A 23,160-nucleotide genomic window follows, 5' to 3' on the forward strand; every position below is an offset into this window, starting at 1 on the left:
CTAGAACTAGAACCTGTTCACTAAAAGGAAACAGAGTTAGAAAACTTCTAACTTTTCTATGGGTGTAAGGAAGTGCACCGTATGTTCTTACTCAGAGGAATTCCTCTCTGAACACTTTTCCAGTTAAACTTATGGATAGATCAGATGCCAAGTTTAGACTGCACAAGTTCCTTAGATTTGAGAGTCAAATCCCTAGAGTTACTGCCTTAAGATAAAACTCAAAGACCATCCATGCTGCATTTCAATCAAAACATAACTTAATCTAAGACATGTTTGCTGTTTTGTGATTGGAACTCAAGCTTTCTTTTTGCAAAAATGCAAAACCCAGCGTACACAAGCACATACTCCAAGCACAGGAAGGACACAAAAAGGCTCCTTGGTGCAGCCAAAGAACATCCTCAAGACAATGAGGCCTTAGGACTTGAGCTGTACTCAGATTTTCCACCCCCTGAGAAGTGTGCCCTGTCCTTGGATTTGCACACACTCGTCAGTCATAGGCCCTGCCCTTGAATCCATGGGAACCTTCTGACCAATATGAAATCAAGGTGTGCATCCAGCCTGGTTGAGGCAGGGCCACTCCTCTATCATTCTATGAATTTTTTTCATGATTGGAAAAAAAAAAGCCAAAGAAAACCAATTTTTCCTCCCTGAATCTACGATTATTAATCTAATTGGGATAAAGAAATATAAGAAGAAACAAATACGGGAAAATAGGCAGATGGAGATGTATTTAGAGTAAAAAGAAAGAACAATGCCAGTCCCCACTCCCCTCTACACACACACACAGACACACACACAAACACACACACATATACACACACACACCCTCAATGCCTTCTGATACAGACTCTGGGCAATTTACCAGCAGTGGTGTCCATTCATCTATTTCCACTTCTCATATCAATTCCCAACAAAAAATAACCTATCTCTAAAACATTAAAAAGAAACTCAGTTTTGAGCAATATTCCAATAAAGCCTACCAATTTTACCTTAATCTTTGGACCTAAGGTGGTTAAGTTCTCTGTCCTGGTAAAGCTAGGATGGAAGAATGCGATGACGCAGTCATCAGTTAAAGGTGTCAAAAGAGCCAACCAATCACGCAGCTGGCTGGCCAGCATCAAGCCAGATCTGACATTCAAGGGTCTTACTCTCTTCAACAGGTAATTCTATATCCATAAAGTTCTACTTTAGATTTTTATTACTTCTTTGTTTATAATAAAAATCCACTTGTAATACTTACAGACTAGGAAAGCAATGAGACAGACAAGCAAGAAGTTTGGCAGGGTGGGAGAATACCATCATAACAGACTTCCAATCAGCTGCAACCTAGGCCGGGCCTGCCATGTCACACAACAACCAGGGGCACCAAGATAACAGTGCGAACTGTGCAACCCGTAGCCTGGACCCAGCAGCGGAGGGACAGAGAAGGCTCAGGCAGTACTTCCTCACCTCCCCGTTGCATCTGCCCCTCTGGGACCCCCTGCTCCCTGGATAACTGAAGAGCAGGATGATGATATTACAATGTTAGTGTCATGTTTCCAAACTCCTACCAACTATGCAAGCATGGGGGAAGAAAATAAGGGACTCCAGGAGTCATAGCAAAGAAAAAACACAGTTCCATCAGGCTTCAACTGAAAGCAGTGGGAACTCCTAGACATAATTTAGAGTTCACCAGTATCTTTTCAGAACCATCCAGAGGTCAGTCAGAGTAGAATGGGTTTTTACTCTTTCCATTAATCTTTTCAAAGATTTAATCTCTATACTTTGACACTCAACAACAATCAGTTCCCCATTTTAACAGGAGCCCACCAAATAGACCTGGTATAACTTATACTCATCTCCTCGCAATTAAATTCCAAGGGATTGTGCTAATTACTGAAAAGCTGGCAGCAGCCTGAAGGATAAATATGACATAAGCAATCTTGAAATCTTTTTGCAAATATCTCTTCTTTATTCCACATTATAGAACCCAATGATTTGAATACTGGGCTGGTCAGTGGAGTGATCAGGATGTCATAAACCAACAGAAGGAAATGTTTCCTATGGTACAAAAGGACAAATGATCTCCACCACTCGCAAGGGCTGTGGGCACGTGATATTTCTATTATGCCCCAACAGAGTACCATGGAACACAAACGGCTACGGCTCTGCTTGCGTAGGCTGCAGTTCACCGTAATACGAATGCAAATATATTTAAATAACATTTAGAATTTCCCCTTATTATTATAATCATATGACAGAATAAAATAATTATTAAAATCACCAATAAAGACCCCCCCCAACAGAATCACTGTCTTAGCGTTTTGAGTATTTCCTTCCACTCTTTTTTCCTATGCATGCGCACATTCATAAAAATGGAATCTTAATACACATATTTGTTTTGTGGTTTTGATTTTCCATTACATTATAAGCATTTTCCAGTGTCATCAAACACTTCTTGAAGACATCATTTTCAATGGAAGCATATTTCATTTAATTTCATTTAATCATTCACCTCTTTGGGATCATTTAGGATGCTTCCAGTTTTTCACTATTATTGACAACAGTTGAACAAGCTTATGAACAAATCAGGTTTCCTCAAGGTAATTCAATTCCTAGGAATTTATCCTATTCTAGGGTAAGAAGTTTTAAAAAATTCTTGCTTGAAATTTATGGCTAAATTGCCTTCTAGAAGAGTTGTACCAATTTCTACTCCCACTAGCAGTGTATAAAAGTTCTCATTTCATAACGTTAAAAACACATGGGCACCTCAAACTGTCAACATAACAGGAGAGTAATTATCTGCCTGAATCTGGCCTGGCCTGCGAAAAGGAAATAAGGGTGCTTCTTGCTGTTTCTGTCAGAAGAAAACTCGATTTGCATTCTTCTGTGAGCAAAAGAGAATTAGTTCACTGCCACAAACCTAAAAGGAATCAAGTACCAGCTTTATTACAAGCCATTGTTGAGCCTCCCCTAGGGGAACAGTAAATGTTCCAGTATTTTTAATAGCCCACATTCACAGAGAAATCACAGAGGACATTCGCTACTACATGTATTGATATAAACTGTATTAGCTACACTAATAAAAGTGTATCTTGTGTGTTATTCTCACCATTAATACCAATCCAGCTCATGGAAACTTGATTACTTTCAGAATAAATAAAATTTCAAACCCCAGAATAATCTAAAGTACAAGTTTGTGTGTTCTCCAAAATTAAAAACATATATATGTTGTTTGACACTAACACTAATCTAATCCAATCCCATTCAACGCCTGTCTGTGCTCTTATTCTAAAGGGGTAATACGGGATGCTCTGCACTTAGACGTGGACGCATGTCAAAAGAGAAGAGCTACCACATCAGGCTGCTTTAAAACGCCAGGTTCAACTTCAAAACTTTATTCTTCAACAAAATCCTAAATAAGATTTTTAAACTGAAAAAAATAGTAATGTTAAATTCCATTCTGAAGGATAACTGGCAGTTGCTTGCAAGCATAATGAGAACAGACATTGGCAAAGAATCTCTCTAATTGACAATTTGTGATTTAAAACATCTTGTCGGGGCTGGCCCCGTGGCCGAGTGGTTAAGTTCGCGCGCTCCGCTGCAGGCGGCCCAGTGTTTCGTTAGTTCGAATCCTGGGCGCGGACATGGCACTGCTCATCAGACCACGCTGAGGCAGTGTCCCACATGCCACAACTAGAAGAACCCACAACGAAGAATACACAACTATGTACCGGGGGGCTTTGGGGAGAAAAAGGAAAAAATAAAATCTTTAAAAAAAAATCTTGTCAATTTCAGGTTGGCCGGTACTTCTCCGTTTATGTTTACTGACATTATCCAAGAAGATGGATTTATGTCAGTAAGGCACTGTGCACTTATGATGCTAGGGAAAAAATAGTGCTGCTTAATAATGCTCTATAGTTAAAAAAAAAAAAAAAACACACACACACTCCCCAAGAACTGGATAGTATTTCCACTGAGCAATTAAGAGAACTAAATCGCATGCCATTTATAGGTAGCAGACATATTTTCTTTGTATCCTTTCCCTATTAACAGCGTCCTTTCTAGTTCAAACATTCTGTGGTTTTGTGTGTAATGTCAGAATTTCTTAATACAAGAAGATACAAAAACTGCCAGAGAACAACCATCCCTTGAGGAAATGTATTGTGATAACATTGCTGAAAGTAAAGTTGACAGGAACTGATTTTCATCCTCCCTTGCTGTCAAAACCCAAATCCACCACATTCCACAAGCACATTGCTGTTTTCCGCAAAGGCCCTTTATTTTTTCCTTTTGTTAACTTCCTACAATTCTGGTTATACTAAAAATGATGTAACAATCATTCAAGACTTTATGGTTTTATGAATAAAATCAACAGCAGAGGAGGTGTGACAAGAGCAGGGAGAAACACGGGCAGTAGAGGCACTCATCCTGCACGATCAGAAGAAGGCAACAGTTGTTAGTTCACCAAACATAAGCAATCATAAAAAATTGCATATTCGTTTCCTAGAGTTATTGTAAGGGATTACCACAAATTGGGTGGCTTAAAACCAGAAACACTGTCTCACAATTTTGGAGGCTAGGAGTCCAAAATCAAGGTGTTGGCGGAATTGCTTCCTTCTAGAGGCTCAGAGGGAGAATCTGTTCCCTGCTTCTTCCTAGCTTCCTGCGGCTGACAGCAATTCTTGGAGTTCCTTGGCTTGTAGTTGCACCACTCTTATCTCTGCCTCCATCTTCACATGGGCTGTTCTCTCCCTGTGTCTCTATGCGCATGTCTGTGTCTCTCATGGCCTTATAAGGACACCAGTCATAATGAATTTAGGGTCCCCCTTAATCTAGTATGTCCTCATCTTAACTAATTACATCTGCAAAGATCCTATTTCCAAATAAGGGCATATTCTGAGATTCCAGGTGGACATGCATTTGGGGGAACACGAATCAACCCAGTATACAATGATATGCTCACATTTGAACCTTTTATACAAACTTGAAATAGATAACTATGCATTCATTCTGCAGTCTTTGCCCACGTCTGTCTCTTATAACCATGCCCGGAATTTACAGGGTTCTCAATCAGTGTCTAATGAATGAACAAAACTTTTGATGTAGGACTAAAGCCTTTCCTTGGAGTGGGGATCTGCTGAATGATGGCATCTCTCTTACACAAACCCCATCCACTCTCTTCAGAGTTATTTCCTCTACCATGGACTAAGGAGGTAAAAGCAAGTAAAGATGCTTGCAAAACAATCTGAGTACAGAATCCTTAATTTTTATAATCTTCCCGCAAATCCTTTCAGCATTCCCACCCCCATTTAATTCAACAGCTATCACTTTTAACATGCTAAACTTGCTTTGGTGGCTGTCCAAAGGACCCAACCTAAATTTAGGTTCTCCTCAATCTCCTTTCACATTCATATATAATCAGCTTATATATAGGTACAAACCAGAATGAACAAGTTTGGGAATAAACACGTATGTCATAGGATAAGCGTACAAATCAAAGGATGAAAGCAGAAGTGCCCCTGCCTGCCCACTACAAACACTCTGTGCACCACGGTCTCTCTGGCCAGCACCAGCCCTTAAAAGCCAGGTGCAAGGTCCACAATGCAGTGACTAATTTGATGTGGAGGAAGGGGATGGGGAGGGAGGGGGTGGCAATTAGAGAAAGCTTTGTAAAGCGGTGATCTTTGAGCTGAGTTTTAGAAAATGAAGGAAGAGATTTCCATATAGACAAGGATGGTACAGGGCCTTCTGATCAGGCGAATGAGCAAGGCACAGGCACAGAGACATGAAATAACCTAGCATGCATGGGCACCATAAACTTTTCGGCATTGCTGCCATCTGCAGTGCACCACGGGAGCAGGAGGTGGCAGGCGATGAGGCAGGGCCAGCTCCTCATCTGCTTGATATTTTAGAACCTGCTTCTGGTTGGTATAGAGACCAGAGACTGGAGAAGGGGCTGGGTGGAAAGATGGACGGCCAGCTAGGAAAGTTGCAGACATGTGGTGGTCCAGGGTGGTGGCAGTGGGCATGCAGAGCAACGGATGGAGTCCAGCGACAGCCAGGCTGCCGACCTGATAGGACCTGGTGACACAGGGATGTGAGTGGTAACAGAAAGGGAGGTGGCTTTCTGGGACCTTCACAGGCACCTGTCTGACATCTCTGTGCCTGGAATACCCTTCCTGCTGCTCAAATGCAGTGTCTCTGGCACCTGGCACTGTGCCCAGGATACTGGAGACTCAAAAACTGTTGCAGAAACGAATGGATGAATATACGCTTTGTGGCCTAAAAGGATGATACAACTGAGAAACAGGTAATAATCTACTTTGGGCTGAAGTCAAAGTTTTTGTTCAATATCCCAACCAAATATGGCTGGAGGGGCTGTGTAATTGAGGTTCCTGGAAGCACTGAATAAAGGACTGACAAATACTAGGTGTTTCATACGTTCGTTTATTGAACACCTATTAAGTGCCAGGAACTCTTCTAAGTATGGGGGATGAGGAGCACGGTTCTGGGGTGAAACCAAAGAAATGAAGTTTGTTGATTAAATACTAGGGAGAGTTATGATCAATGTTTAAAAATTACTTTTAATACTATAACTTCCTGGCTGTACTGTTAATTTTGTTGCTCCCATATTGTCCATATTTTGCTAGTAATGCACATCATTAAAAAATAAAAGAAGTCTGTGAACTTGTCTCGGAAAAATTGAAAAACCATGCTCCACAATCTGGGGGGAAAGGAATGCAGAGAGGAGACAACTGAAAGAGAAACAGGTGAAATCCCAGAGGCCTGAGAGCAGGGACTGAGGCACAAAAAGCCAGCTGAGACCAAACCACAGTCATGGAAATTTCAATGCAACAGTCTTTCCTTCCCAAAACTACACGTTGCCTTCCTGAGCCTCTTGACGGTGGGACAGTTTAGTTGCACAACTTGCAAAGTTCACAGAGATGAGCTGTGAATTGTAACCCCTTTACTTCATTCCCTTTTCTCCAGTATTTTATCCAATAAAATGCAAGCCATTCTCTCAAAGACAGTTCAGGGTCCCCCTGACCTCAGACTGCCTGCAAAGAACAGAACCAAACTCCTAAGGTCTCGTGGATAAGATACAACGTGTTATGAGGAATCACTCTGCTTTAGCATGCGTTCCTCAGGATTCATAAAAAGTTGTTCCTGAACAGACATCACCAGAGCATAAAATGTTCACTGATCCATCCCCAGTCTTCAACAGGTGACCAATCGGGAGATGGGTGGCCCACCAGGCAAAGGCCTGGTGACAGAAAATTTTTACAACTAGCATGGAGCCCCCTTCTGCGCTGGGCATTACCCTTCTAGTTGCTGGAAGCCAGGGGGCACTCAAGGGGGTCAGGGTGGCAGCCGTTTATTAGCTAATATGGGAGCTATCAATAACTAGTAAGAGATAAACACCAACACTGTGTTAAGGGTCTTAGAATAGGTATTGGCAAACTTTTTCTGTGAACAGCAAGATAGTCAATATTTTAGACTTTGTGGGTCATATGGTCATATGTCTGTCACAACTACTCAAACCTACCACTGTAGTACAAAAGCATCCAGAGATAAAACATAAATGAGTAAGTGCCTGGTTGTGTTCTAATATAACTACAAAAACAGGCGTCAGGACAGACACAGCCCACGGGCCATAGTTTGCAACTCCTGCCTTACAACACAGCAGAGCTAACAGTCCTATAGAGCAATCAAATCTCCAACCTTAACCTCATTAGCACAGTCTTACCAACTGATTTAACAGCCACCCATGATTCTTCTGCACATGCTTGATCTTTACAGACCCCAAGGGACTGAGTTAAAGTCACCAGTCAAACTGCCCTCCCCAAGTCAAGATACTCACCCAGAAAAATCTGTAGTGAGAATTCCATAGTGGAAGATGTAGATTCGGCTGATGTGGCATATCGTAAGGTATCCCATTGCTACAAAAAAGGAATATCTGAAACCAAAAACACAGAGGCTCAGATTATTATGCATAACAATTTAATCTTCTTCCTTCCCCTCACCCCTCAACTTGAAATTAGTCGCAAAGTCCTATCTGGTCTGTCCACATCCCAGTCCCTCCCCTCCCTTCACCTCCCACCACTGCTCTGAACCCTTCATCTTTTCTCACCTGGTCCATCCACTGCAGTGGTTCTCAACTTTGGCAGCACCTTAGAATGACCTGGGGATCTTTACAAACTACAGATGTCTGGTCCCTACCCCCAGACATTCTGGTTTAATGGGTATAGGATGCACCTGGCAGGTGTAATTCCAATGTGCAGCCAGAGCTGAGAACCACTGACCTGCAAGATCTTGTGCTCAGATTCTGATCTTTACAAACCATCACACTTACACGATGATCTTTAGTAAAACACAACTCATCACCATGTGCCGACCACTCCTTTTCTGACACACTTTCTTCTCTTGGCTTCCATTCTTGTTTTCTTCCCACCTCTCTGGATAATTCTTCTACGGTTCTTGCTCAGATTATCTTCCTCTACCTACTCCCTAGTGTTAGCATTCCCAGTGCTCTGCTCAGAGCCCTCCCCGTCCATGCCTGAGGCTGCAGTTACCACCTGCTCATGGTCCCTCCCTGGCTTCCTTCAGAGTCTGGCTCTGACCACTATAGTATAAACCAGCAATACAAACACACACACACACACACACACACACACACACACACACACACACACGCCATTCAGAACATTCATCAATTTGTAATTATAAAGATATGTGGTAATCCAATTAACTACTGTCACCCTTACGAGACTGAAAGCAAGGATGGCCATATGTTTCATTCACCAGAGCCACTACTGTGTGTTGAATGAACAAACAACCAAATAAATATAACTTGTCTTAAAAGTCTCCAACAGATCCCACACTCTAGGAATTTTGATGTGGGATTCCAGTACACAGCATTCTAGGTACTTCACACCCTCAGCTCTACCTTTCCTTTCTGGACTCATCACCAGCCATGCTCCATGTCCACCTTATGTTCAAACTACACTGGACTGCTCACTTTCCACAATTACATCCTGCATTTTCAGGCCAGCTTTCTTTCTGCACGCTCTTTTCTCTGCCTGCAACTCCCTTCTCCATCCAATCTGGAAACTGCCTAATTATCTCCAAAATCACCTGGCTTGACCTTGCTCTATCCATCCCACCCCCACTCCCAGCACAATTCATTGCTCCATTGCCTGTTTTTCTCTAGTGCTACATGCTAACTTATAGTATTAAAATTATATGCATCTGCTTCCCCAGCTCATTGTGACCTTGAGCATCCCAACCTTTGACCATAGGAGGGGTTCACTTACTATTAGTTGGAAGGAGCTGAAATGAGTATATTAAACACTTTAAATGGTTCAGGAGCTCATCAGAAACAGACATAAATTCAAGGTATAACTTTTAAACATGGGTCATAAAACAGGGAAGATACATATTCTGATATTAAATTATACTGAAATTCACAAATTCACATTAAAATAATTCATGAAGACTAGATCGACCTAAGGAACAGTAACGGAGGGATAATAAAAATTCATTTGGTAGCAAGGGAGAGCCAGATAAGAATGGGAAGGAAACTCTCAACTATAGCAATATTTATATTAATTATATTATATTAATATTAAGGTAATTAATATTAATATATTATATTAATATGGTTTATAGTTCTGTAAACTCTAAAGCGCTATATAACTTTACCTCTCCTTACCATTATTTGCAAACAAAGACTTTACTACACAAAAAAGATTTTTCCCTACCTTGGGTTCATCCTTAACCCTTCCCAAACCAAGAAGATGATGAACAAAGCAAATGACTAAGAAAAAACAACTCCCATAAGAGCTGAAGCAGAAGTAGAATGGACCTAGGCCTTTTTGCCTCCAGCACAGGTTCCCTTACTCCAGTGAGTTCACGCAGCTCAAGGCAGAAGCACAAAGCAAATTCAAAAGAGATTCTTCCAGGGCCCTTTCAAATGCAGGCATGCCTGTGGCTTCCCCTTTCTCTTCCACAGGAAGGAGCTAGACCCATACCTTCCCCTGCCCCCCACCCAGAGAGAAAAACAAGGTCAATTCAATTGTTATAATAAGACCCACCTATCAAGGATGGTGCAAGTCCTGCATCCCAGTACAACAGGGCAATGCATTCATGCCCTGGACAAACCGGAAAAACCTAAAGAATCCAGGAGTGCTAAAGGGAGCATGTATTCTGGAGACAGACCAACATGAGTTCAAATCCCAGCATTGGCAAAACTAATCTGTGGTGTAAGAAGTCAGGATAGTGGTTATTTCAGGAAGGAGGAATTTCGTAGAGATTGGGACATGAGCGACAGTAATATTCTACTAATTGACCTGGGTGGTGGTTACATGGGTGTATTTGCTTTGTGAAAATTCATCGAACCGGATATCTATTTACCTCTCTGAGCTTTCATTTCCTCATCTCAGGAAAAAAAAATCTCAGAGTTGTCCTAGAAAGAATATATTTGCAATAATAACATGAAATGTATATTAACACATTTATATATAATATATTCAATGATTATTAAATGATATAGTAAATAAAAGTTTACATGTTAGAAACAATGAAATATGGGGGCCAGCCCCGTGGCTGAGTGGTTAAGTTTGCACGCTCCGCTTTGGCGGCCCGGCGTTTCGCCGGTTTGGATCCTGGGTGCGAACGTGGCACCACTCATCACGCCATGCTTAAGCGGCATCCCACATGCCACAACCAGAGGCGCTCACAACTAGAATCTACAACTATGTACTGGGGGGGCTTTGAGGAGAAGAAGAAGAAAAAAAAAAGATTGGCAACAGGTGTTAGCTTAGGTGCCAATCTTAAAAAAAAAAACTGAAATCGTAATATATTTAAAAGAGCCTGGCTTAGCACTGGCATAAAGCGGGTACTCCAAAATTGATAAATGCATCACCAAGTTCTCACACAAGGCCTCTGTCCTAGGAGATACTAACTATATTCTGCTCCAGTTGGTTCATATAGGATAAATTCATGCCTCTGACTTCTGCCCAACATAGTGGCTTGGGAAGGAAACAGAGGTGGTACTCCAAGAACTCTCTAGACAAGTCCTGAATAACAACAATCAGTCCAGAAAAGGGTTAGTTCCACCTGGCAACAAATACTAATCTTGCCCCCCGCTATTCCTGTGGACACAACTCTTATAACTGGCTCAGTAAAGGGAAGAAGAGAACAATTCACAAAGAATCATGAAATCCTGGTCTTGAGGAGAACTTAAGTTCAAACTTCCACAAACCCTATGTTTTATTGGTGGGAAATGTGATGTACAGAGAAACTGCGTAACTTGTCTGAACTCACACGGCTAGAAAGAACCAGATTTCCTGACTCCTGTCTAATGCTTTTTCCCTGCATCAATAGGAAACAACTGCCATCCATCGGGAACTGTGAACCGCTCCCCACATCTGCGGTTCTGGCAAACGCACAGGCAAAGACGGAGGGGAAGAACTTGCTCTGGCATCCTTTCTTTGTGGTCTTATGACACAGCCCTCTGCTACCACAATATTATTGCAGTGAAATAGTCATCGCCTGTCTGTAAACTGCTCGGCTCTGCCAAAGCTGGAGAATTCCATTCCTGGCCAGAGACGAACACAGCAAACCTGGGCTGGTATGGGACAAGTATGCATGCAAGTTCTTGACCCTCTGAAAATCAGACTATACCCCATGAGCATCACCAGTGTGGGTAGAGCTGTCAAATTATGATTTGTGAGGTAGTTGGAAATGTGCTTGCTATAGAGATGCAACAACATTTTTATTCATCATTTAATTGTTTCCAAAATCGAGTTTAGGAAAAGCCACGCATTTTCGCTCCCCACTAAAAAGGGCATTTTGTCATAATATGAAGCATTTCCCAAATCCATTCTTGCCAATTTAGAAATATGGATTTCCTATTTCCCTTCTGAAGGAATGACGCTATCCCCTTCAAGGAGGGCACTTAGAAGAGAGATGATCAGAACTAAATTTTCACAGCTCACTTGGATACGAAGTTGAATGACTACTAAAATGTAAAAGCATGCAAAAATATTTTCCCTTGAAAACCAGAAATTTACTTTAAGTCATTACAAGATTATACACTGAAAAGTTAAATTTCAATGCTTTTAAGAAGGAAAACTATGGTGCCAATAGTCTTATTATTAATCAAAGAGCTTTCTGAAGCTGAAATAAGGCATCTGCTTTTTCAGAGAAGCTATCAGAAAAGAAGTAGAAAAACGGTAAATGTCTTTTCAAAGATATTTGATTATTCATTCCATCAATATTTATGGAGCCATTACTTGTGCCAGGTATTGTTCTAGGCTCTGAGGATGCAACAGTGAACAAAAGAGAAAAGGCTTTGTTTTCACCATGCTTACACTCCAGTGTTACTGAAAGGCAGAATTAATACTGAGGTTTCAGCAAGACCATGGGAAACAGAGACAACGCAAAACAAACATCCCAGGTATCTTAACTGACCATCCAAGCATGTAGCCTTCAAGGTAGAATTAAATTACTTCTGTACTTTGAAATCAAAATATCATAGTAAGAAATTTATTGTACATATTTAAAGTATACAGTCTTTTATGTTAGAAATTAATTTATTTAACTAATCTAAAAGAATTCCATTGAGATAATATTTGAGACGGTCTTTGAAGAATGGGAGGTATTTTGACAGGTGGGAACGGGAATTGGAGTTATATTTTAGATGGAGGATATAGCTTGAACAGAAAGCCATTGATGGGAGGGTATGGTATGTATTTGAGAAATATAAGTATTTCCAAGTGATTAGAACAAATGGTACATATATAAAAACTAATTAGGAAAGATAGGTTGGAATTACAGCATGGACTATCTTGAATATGAAAATAATTTGGTAAAGCAGTAGAGAGCCCCTCAAATTTTCAGGAAGTAGAGGAATATGATCAGACCTGTGCTTTACAATTGCAGTCTCTAAAGGGGTGTGTGCATAAGCAGGGCTTGGCCATCACATTGCAATGGGATAGTGAAGAAAATATTAGAACTTCTTTTATTTGTTTTTAATCTACAATATTAAAATATTGAGCTTTGTAATACTTAATATATGGGTTGCTCTGGCACTCACATTTGGTCTGTGTGTCATATGGTCCCATGTCGCATATCGTCAATAAAGCATCCTTAGGGAAGTGTGGAGATTTCAAACCAGTGGGGATGACAATGCACCCCTTACTCCTTCTAGCTTTCAATTCACTGTTACTTATTGACATTTATGTCTACTTGGTTAGTGGATTTACGTGTTATGTTATCCAATTTTAACTAAGCTTAACTTCACAAAATGGATGAATGTTTTACAAAAAAAGTTGATCATCCTTTTTTTTCCATTGAAGATTTTCTTTTTCAGATGTACATCATAATATATTTCGAATTCTGTGTAGATTACATCACGTTCACCACCCAAAAACTAATTATTGTCCATCACCTTGCATGTGAGCCTAATCCCCCTTTTGCCCTCCCCTGTCCCCCCTTCCCCTATGGTAACCACCAACCCAATCTCTGTTGCTATGTGTTTGTTTTTCGTTGTTTTTATCTTCTACTTATGGTATTTGACTTTCTCCCTCTGCCTTATTTCACTTAGCATAATACCCTCAAGGACCATCCATGTTGTCACAAATGGCTGGATTTCCTCATTTCTTATGGCTGAGTAGTATTCCTTTGTGTATAAATACTACATCTTCTTTATCCATTCGTCCCTTGATGGGCACCTAGGTTGCTTCCAAGTCTTGGCTGTTGTGAATAATGCTGCAGTGAACATAGGGGTGCATGTATCTTTATGCCTTTGCGTTTTCAAGTTCTTTGGAGAAATACCCAGCAATGGGATAGCTGGATCATATGGTAGATCTATTCTTAATTTTCTGAGGATACTCCATACTGCTTTCCATAGTGGCTGCATCAGTTTGCACTCCCACCAGTAGTGTATCATGGTTCCCTTCTCTCCTCATCCTCTCCAACACTTGTTTCCTGTCTTGTTGATTATAGCCATTCTGACCAGAGTGAGGCGATATCTCACTGTAGTTTTGATTTGCATCTCCCTGATAGCTAATGATGTTGAACATCTTTTCATGTATCTGTTGGCCATCTGTATATCTTCTTTGGAGAAATCTCTGTTCAGATCTTTTGCCCATTTTTTTAGTTAGATTGTTGGTTTTTTTGTTGTTGAGATGTATGAGTTCTTTGGATATTTTGGATAGTAACCCCTTATCTGTTATATGGTTTGCAAATATCCTCTCCCAATTGTTAGCTTGTCTTTTCATTTTGTTGATGGTTTCCTTTGCTATGCAGAAGCTTTTTAGTTTGATGTAGTCCCATTTGTTCACTTTTTCTTTTGTTTCCCTTGTGCAATCAGACATGGTACTTGAAAATAAGACCAATGTCAAAGAGCATACTGCCTATGTTTTCTTCTAGAAGTTTCATGGTTTCAGGTCTTACATTCAAGTCTTTAATCCATTTTGAGTTGATTTTTGTGCATGGTGTAAGATAATGGTCTACTTTCATTCTTTTGCATGTGGCTGTCCAGTTTTCCCAACACCATTTATTGAAGAGACTCTCCTTTCTCCAATGTATGTTCTTGGCTCCCTTGTCAAATATTAGCTGTCCATAAATGCGTGGGTTTATTTCTGGGCTCTCGATTCTGTTCCATTGATTTGTGTGTCTGTTTTTGTGCCAGTACCATGCTGTTTTGGTTACTATAGCTTTGTAGCATATTTTGAAAACAGGGAGTAGGTACCTCCAGCTTTGTTCTTTTTCCTCAGGATTCCTTTGGCTATTTGGGGTCTTTGTTGTTCCACATAAATTTTAGGATTCTTTGTTCTATTTCTGTGAAAAATGTTGTTGGAACTTTGATAGGGATTGCATTGAATCTATAGTTTGCTTTGGGAAGTATGGACATTTTAACTATGTTAATTCTTCCAATCCAAGAGTACAGAATATCTTTCCATTTTTTTGTGTCTTCTTCAATTTCTTTCAAAAATGTTTTCTAGTTTTTGGTGTACAGATCTTTCACCTCTTTGGTTAAGTTTATTCCTAGGTATTTTATTCTTTTTGTTGCAATTATATATGGGATTTAAAGTATACAAAGTTTTGACATATGTACACACCCAGGAAACCACAGCCAAATTGAAGATAACGGACATATCCATACCCCTCCAAGTTTCTTCATGCCTCTTTGTGATCCCCTTCACATCTCCCCACACCAGCCCACCCCAGGCAACTTCTGCTCTGATTTCTGTCACTACAGATTAGTTTGCATTTTGAGAATAGAATTTGTGTGGCTTCTTTCATTCGGCATATTTATTTTGAGATTCATCCATGTAATTGTGTGTACCAATCATTCATTCCTTTTTATGGCTGAGTAGTATTACATTTCACCATTCCATTCACCATTTTGGTAAATATTTGGGTTGTTTCCACTTTGGAACTATCACCAATATCGGTCAATAGAGCTGCCGAATTCTGATATATTCTTTTTCCCCTGAGACCCAATTTGCATACCACCTTTTTCATAAAGCTTTCTCTGAAGACTCCCAGCATTTAGGGCTCCCCATCCCCCCTAACATCCCAGAGAACTTAGGACACACCACTGTGACAAAGGGGGAAGGTACCCCCTTTACCCCAGAAATACATGTCAAAGATCAGGACAAACCTCACCTTGCACTGTTCATTCCCAGGGTCTTACCTGTGAATATTGGATACGCTTGCAGTGACCATGATTCCATAGCACATTAACACCAGCACAAAAAGATGTACAGAGTACCTTTAAGACATCACAGGGGGGGAAGGAGGAACACTGAATATATTTTGTATTAACATACCTATTGGCCACCCATACTGCTACTCCACCTCCACCCCCTGCCAAAAAGCAAGTGATCTGTTAACTCATGTTTATGTAAGAGAAAAGAAATCAAGTACTTTTGGTATATGTAATTAAGACACTATATCTTGAAATGACACTAGGAAGTTACGCCATAGTCTGCCAACTGCAGCACTAGCAATGTCAGGAATCCAGAAATGGAATGCTTATACTTTCTCATATATACAATTGACAGTCTGGAAGAGAGTTCTTTCTTTCTTCAGGACTTTTTTAAAACCGAGCTGCCCCAGATACCAAGACTTTCACCTGGTGGCTGATTCAAAATACTCATCACCCTTTCCCAAATTTTTGTTGAAGGAAGAGGAGCAGTATTCTAGGACCCTGAACAAATTCACAAATTGTCTTAAGTTGGACTTCTAGAAATGCTGGTTTTTAAAATTTCTTCCCCAACAAGTGCCACTCCCAGGGTATTTGTCCAGCTTCCCTGGTAGAGAAAAGCATAATCCACAGGCTTTCTCTGTTAAAGAATAACTCCCACTGCCTAAAGCCGGACTGAAACTACTGTTCTACTCTAAGTGCAGGACTAACACCAATATCTCCAGCAGTCGTGCAAGAAAAACACCAATATCTACAACGGTTAGGAAAGTCTCCCGGTCAGAAAATAAAACCTCATAACATTCCATTTACATGACCCAGGGGAGATGAGTAAAGGTTTAAGAAAAAATTCACCGTACTTGTTAGGCTTGTTCTGAGCAGATTGTGGTTAATATCTTACAGGGCTGGGGCTGGGGTAACACACCACCTTCTAATGGGGAGTCAGTTTCTTGGTTCCAGGTTCTTACAGTAAATGGAGATTCCTGCAACATCCTCCGTATTTTACAATAAGACTAAATATACTTCTTTCCTTAGTGTCTGGGAAATGCCAAAAATATTGCCACAAAACACCCAAATGATAAAGACCAGAATTTATGAGGCTCATACTCACCAGCCAAAACAAAAGATGACAAAATAGATGCCAAAAATGGTGGCGAATGCGTGCCGGACATCGGGACTGGTCTTACCAGGACTTAAGTAGATGCGAAACCAGAAAGCAGCAAGCAAAGCAAAGAGCTGGCATGCCACAAAATTCACCTATATGGGAAAAAAAGAGAATCAAAATCTTTACTGTTTTGCCTGTGTGCGAATTTTCTCTACTTTTTTCAGATTTCCACATCCAGGTGCATCTTAGACTTGGATATGGATTTTTTTCTCAGTAGCGTTCATTTGGAGGAAGTGCAAGAGACTGAACAGATAACCACAACCTCATCTGATATAAGTGAAGAACTCGAAGGTTTCTTTTTTTTTTTAGGAAGATTAGCCCTGAGCTAACTGCTGCCAATCCTCCTCTTTTTGCTGAGGAAGACTGGCCCTGAGCTAACATCTGTGCCCACCTTCCTATACTTTATGTGTGGGACGCCTGCCACAGCATGGCTTGCCAAGCCGTGCCATGTCCACACCCAGGATCTGAACCCGCGAATCCCGGGCCGCCGAAGCGGAACTTAACCCGCACTTAACCGCTGCCCCACCTGGCTGGGCCTCAATGGTTTCTTTTCCAATCATTTAAGACTAGCCAAGGTTGCTTTTCCACCCACAAACGGGGACTTTTCAGTGTAAAGGGCCCTTAGCTGACTGTTAAGAGCAGCTGGGTGGGTCTCTTCCCCGTCTCCCCCAGCACGATCCTAAGAAAGAATGTGTTCTTTTAGAGATGCAAATGAATCAGATCAATGAAGCTCCCCTCATTCGGTACCTAAGAAACCAAGTGCTTCTCCAATGTAATCATCAGCTGTTTTCTGACTCTAATTTTCCTCATGTTAAATTAACACCATATAAGCAAGAGCATTGCTCAAATTCAAGGTGTGACACTAAAGATCCACAAAAAACGAAACAGCCCTGCGTTAAACTTCCAATGCCAACCCTCTCCAGTTATGCAAAATAGGCACCAAATTTCCCTAGAGAAAATCTCAATGATCTATCTCTCAAAAAAATTTTACCTAAAAGAAAATACAAAATAATTCCCTGATACCCCTGGAAAGACCAGCTGATTTAACAAAAAAACCAAAATACATTAAGTCGTTTAACCATTAATGAAAACTGGAAAAGTAGTTTAAACTTTTCAGAGCATTCAGGATGAAAACTTCAGTATCAATTCCCTTTCGGAAATGCACTTAATTAAAAGATATGGAGGATATAAATATCTGAACAGACCGTTGACATCAACCTCGGCAGTTTTTCACACAACAACAAACTGTAGCTCTTGGTGAAATTCACTAGGGCTGGGGGTAGCAGTTATCAGCTCCACCTGAGCTCTTTTTGTTTTCCCGATAAAAAACAAGAATACTTTGGACGCCCTATAATTCATAGAAAATAATACTTTCAGGGAATTTTTTGTTTCGCTTTTAAAAATTGACTGTGCTGAGTTTCCCTTCTATTTAGAAATCATTCTTCACCAATCTTTCCAAAAACTTACTCCCGCCACTGCCCACCCTCACATTCTACCTCAAAAGGCAGAGAGAAGGTGAACTGTGATCCCATCCTGCATAATTTGGTCAAATCTTTTTATATAGCCTAAATGCCCAACCAACAACTCACACACACACACACACACAGAGAAAAATAATCCTCTTAGCAAGGTTCAAAATGGAAAGGAATTGGCAACTGGGAAGTCCAAGTTATGACTACATATGATTGTATGATCATTCAGTTATGATCAGTTGTGTAGGGGATCCATCACACATTCTTTCATTCTCTCAGCCTAGGGACCAGCCCACAGCCACAGCGGAACACAGTGACTCAGGAGAGCAACCAAGAGGAAATGTGCTCCATTCCTTTTGGTTGGCCAGTAGTTATCGAGCATCCCTACACATGATTCAGAAGACAGAGCAGTGGTTCTTAAGAATGTGATCCCCAGACCAGCAGCATCAGCATCACCTGGAAACTTGTTAGAAATGCACATTCTCGGGTCCCAACTCACACCTAGCAAAATAGACTTTCCCAGGGTGGGCCCAGAAATCTGTGTTTTCACAGGCTCCCCAAGTGATTGTGATGCACACTTAAGTTTGAGAACCACTGGGACAGAGGAGAAAGAAGGCATGATCCCCGCCTTCAGGAACTTATAATCTAAATGGAAAAGAGCACAGATAACCTCCAAGTAATTGTGAAGTAACATTAACATTGTGTGAATTTATTACAGTATTATTATATTCTTACAGTATGTGCCCTTTAGATCCAAAGCAAATAACAAGAAGTTTCACGGTTAAGGAGGGATGAGACTCAGGCAGACAATCAGGAAAACTGTTGAAATAGGTAAAAAAGGAGGGAGGCTAAGGACATTAAAAATACTGCTGCCTGGGTCCTATCCTCAATCATTCTGACTTAACTGGCCTGGCAGCAGGGCTTTCCAGAGAGGTCAGGTGATTCTAAGATGCAGGCAAGATGGAGACCTCCTAGTTTAGAAGCACAGAGACCTACAGAGGCAGCCACGAAGAGCTGGGCTTCTCCAGAGGGAAGAAAAACACAAAGGACAGGAAGATTGGAAGGTGAAAGCTCTGGGGCAGGGATGAGGCGGAATAGATTTATGAGTGATCAAAGCATGGTGGCTATCACTCGGCCAGCCCAGCCCTCCTCAGCCTTCTGTCAGTCTCCTGAGCTGAGTTTGTCTTCTTTAAGACCCCTTCAAACCTACCTCCAAGGAAGAGAGGGCCTCACCATGGGAAAACCACATCTGATCTTGTGGCCCTAGCAACTGAAAAGGAGGCAAGAAAGATTCACTTGGTCCTTGAAGCAATCGGCCATTTTTCAGTCACCATAATAGAATGTGGAGCCGACAGAATGCCCTAGTTCTGACACTAAGATGTCAGCTGGGCATACGTAATTCATTGATCAGTTCCACAAACATTTACTGGTTGACTCTATTTGCCAGAGACTGGGGACAGTGAGCAAGACACTGTCACTACCCTCAAGTCAAGAAGAGGTGACTTACATGCTCTGGGTTTCAGTTCCTTTTTTTGCAAAATGTGTGCTTTCCGTGAACTTGTCTCTAACGTCCCTTCTGGCTCTAATGGTCTCTGATTCTATATCTAACCCAAATCCTTTCCCTTAACTGTTAACGGTAAAGTGCCTAAACACATGACTGCTATGAATTAAAAGCTTCCCCCAACACACAGACACAACCCACTCCCTCACCCTCTTCCCAGGAGTGAGTCATGGATGGCTAGCTGAATGTTCCATGGCAAACGGCTCCAAGGCAAAAGTGGAAACACACAACAGCATCACTTAGTTCTAGCAGCAGGGTTCTAGCAGAAATGCTTCTCGATTACCACATGTACATCTTAAAAGGTACAGGTTGAACCACAATCAGATACCACTTCACACCCATTAGGATGGCTATTACTTTAAAAAAAACAAAGTACTAAGCATTGTGGTTGTAGAGAAATTGGAACTCCGTGCATCGCTATTGGGAATGTAAAATGGCACAGCTGCTTTGGAAAACAGTATGGCACTTCTTCAAAAAGTTAAAAAACTAATTAGATATGATCCAGCAATTCCACTTCTGAGTATATACCCAAAAGAACTGAAAGCAGAGTCTTGAATAGATATTTGTCCACCCATGTTCACAGCAGCATCATTCACAATAGCCAAAAGGTGGAAGCAACCCAAATGTCCATCAGCACATGAATGGACACACAAAATGTGGTATATACATACAATGAAATATTATTCAGCCTTAAAATGGGGGAAATTCTGACACAAGCTACAACATGGATGAACCTTGAAGATATTATGCTAAGTGAAACAAGCCAGTCACAAAAGGACAAATATTGTATGATTCCACTTATATGAGTACCTAGAATAGTCAAATTCAGAGAGACTGAAAGTAGAATGGTGGTTGCCAAAGACTGAGGGATGGAAGAAATGGGGTTCGTATTTAATGGGTATAGAGTTTCAGTTTTGCGAGACGAAAAGAGTTCTGGCAATGTATGGTTGTGATGGTTGCACAACAATGTAAATGTACTTATTGCCACTGAACTGTACTATAAGCTTAAAAAATGGCTAAAATGGAAAATTTTACATTACACATATTTTACCACAATTTAAAAAAAAATACCAGCTGTAGCACGATACCAGTTTCTTCGTGTTTGCTAACTCACATCAACACTAGTAGCTGGTAGGAACTATGACCATCTCTGCACTGCCAGTCATGATCTCCAACAATGCGTGCTACACAATTAAAGCACTGTGTGGGCCCTCATGCATAAGGAAAAGGAGAGCACAGCTGTTTTGATCAGACTCTCCAAGACAAGCAAGACTGACATAACTCGGATTCAGCAGGAGCTCAATTTCCACAGCCCTTGCAAGATTTCGAAGTCACTGAGAAGAAATAAAACACAAGCCCAAGGCTTTGACTTCTTATTTCACCAAAGCACAATAAAACTGTCCTGCCATTTTCAGATGTAAGCTTCAAATCTTTCTGCTCTAACGTGCTGCTGGAAAGGCATTCTTTGGGGATTTCTGTCCCATGACTTTCATACTCTTCCAACAAAAAAATGAACCTTGCCAGGAGCAGAAAACATTGCCTTCCACCTAATGAAGAGATGCAAGCAGGCTATTTTTAACAACTAGCAAATATTAACAGTCCAAAATGATTTCCTCCACAGTAGTTTACCAGAGGCTCACCAATGAGGCGCAGGCAACTGTCCAGCCTGGAATGTTTTTCTCAGCAACACTGCCTTATATGCTCCTAGACAAAACCAATCTAATTAAACAATTCCTTATTTAAAGGCAAGCCATTCCCCCGCCACAAACAGTACTCTTTTGCATTGTCCCCTACAAATAAATGTGGCTGGGCAAGAGTATGAAAAATGCTATTCCTTTCTGTCCTACAGAACAAAAAGGGTTTGTACCACACTCTTTAGCTGCTCTGCACTTTCAAAGAGATCCTTGTTTGCCTTCATTCCAGACTCCTTGGAATGTCAGCAAGAAATGCTTCTACATCTGTCAGGAGCCTATTTTTTCCAAGCTTGCAGATAAGCAAATATTATTTAAGATTGATAATCAATGTGCATAACTTATAACCAAACAAGCTTCCAGTTGGCATTTTGTCTCATCATAACAGTAAGTGCCATTTATTGAGTGCTGACCACGTGATAAACCTGACATAAATGATTCAATTTAAGCTTTACAAGGACTTTATGAAGTAACTTACTCCCAATTTATATAGGAGGAAAATGAGAAATAAAATGTTTAAGTATAATGGCTGATTTCACAGAGCTAGTGAGTGGCAGAACCAGGGTTTAAAACCTGGCCTGAGTTCTCACCCATTATATTGTACCACTTCCCCTCAACCCCCAACATTCTCCCCAGAAACACTACCATTCAAGGAGAATTTAGTAGCTGCCTGTATTAATTTGCTCCAGCTGCCACAACAAAGTACCACACACTGGGGAGCTTCAACAATACAACTTTATTGTCTCACAATTCTGGAGGCTAAAGGTCTGAATTCAAGGTGTCAGCAGGGTCGGTTTCTTCTGAGGCTTCTCTCTTTGGCTTGCAGATGGCCATCTTCTCCCTGTATCTTCATGTGGTCTTCTCGTTGTCCGTGTCTGTATCCAAACCTCCTCTTTTCATAAGGACATCAGTCACTGGGTCATTTTAACTTAGTTACCTCTTTAAAGACACTATTTCCAAATACAATCACATGCTGAGGTACTAGGGCTTAAGACTTCAACATCTGGATTTGGGCACAACACAATTCAGCCCATAACACTGCCCAATAAAAATCCTCTACTCAAACACATGGAGTGAAACAGACTTCATTTTCCTTGCTCCTACAGGTGAAAAGTAAGAGGACCCAAACCAAAGCCTGGGAGGGATGCTGTGAGTCTCAGCATAAGCTGGAGCCTCCCATCCGCCTGGAAGTATCTCTCAGCCCACCACAACCAGCTCCTGTGAGGGGCTTCCCAGATGCTGCCCCTGCCTCCTTGCTCCTACCTCTGTCAAAAGCTTGTTACCCGATAATGGTCTATGCATGTTGAGAAAGTTCATTATTCCTTAGCCTTTGTTTCAAACACACTACTTTTAGGTAATAACAATCAGCACCTATTGAGCATGTGTGTTTATTGAGCTCCACAAATGTCGGCTGTTATTCTAAATGCTTCATATCTATTGTCTCATTTAATCTTCCCAACAACCCTCAATGTACTACTGAGGAAACTGAGACAAAGTAATGGCCCCAAAACATCCAGCTATAGGGCAGCACCATGAGTTAAACTGGAACGCTTGGTGACTGCCTAGGATTGCCT

General features: G+C 41.0%; 1 protein-coding gene across 1 annotated transcript in view; it reads right to left on the reverse strand.

Annotated features, from left to right (window-relative positions):
• MBOAT1 (membrane bound O-acyltransferase domain containing 1) overlaps nt 1-23,160 on the reverse strand; it is a 92,376-nt gene that overhangs the window by 29,697 nt on the left and 39,519 nt on the right. Inside the window, exons 2-4 of the mRNA XM_001496844.6 lie at nt 16,809-16,954; nt 15,689-15,766; nt 7,844-7,939 (exon numbers count right to left, since the gene is read on the reverse strand). Coding sequence (XP_001496894.2) covers nt 7,844-7,939; nt 15,689-15,766; nt 16,809-16,954 — 320 coding nt within the window. The remainder of the gene's footprint in view (nt 1-7,843; nt 7,940-15,688; nt 15,767-16,808; nt 16,955-23,160) is intronic.

The sequence above is a fragment of the Equus caballus genome, chromosome 20 (assembly GCF_041296265.1).
Source record: "Equus caballus isolate H_3958 breed thoroughbred chromosome 20, TB-T2T, whole genome shotgun sequence".
NCBI lineage: Eukaryota > Metazoa > Chordata > Mammalia > Perissodactyla > Equidae > Equus > Equus caballus.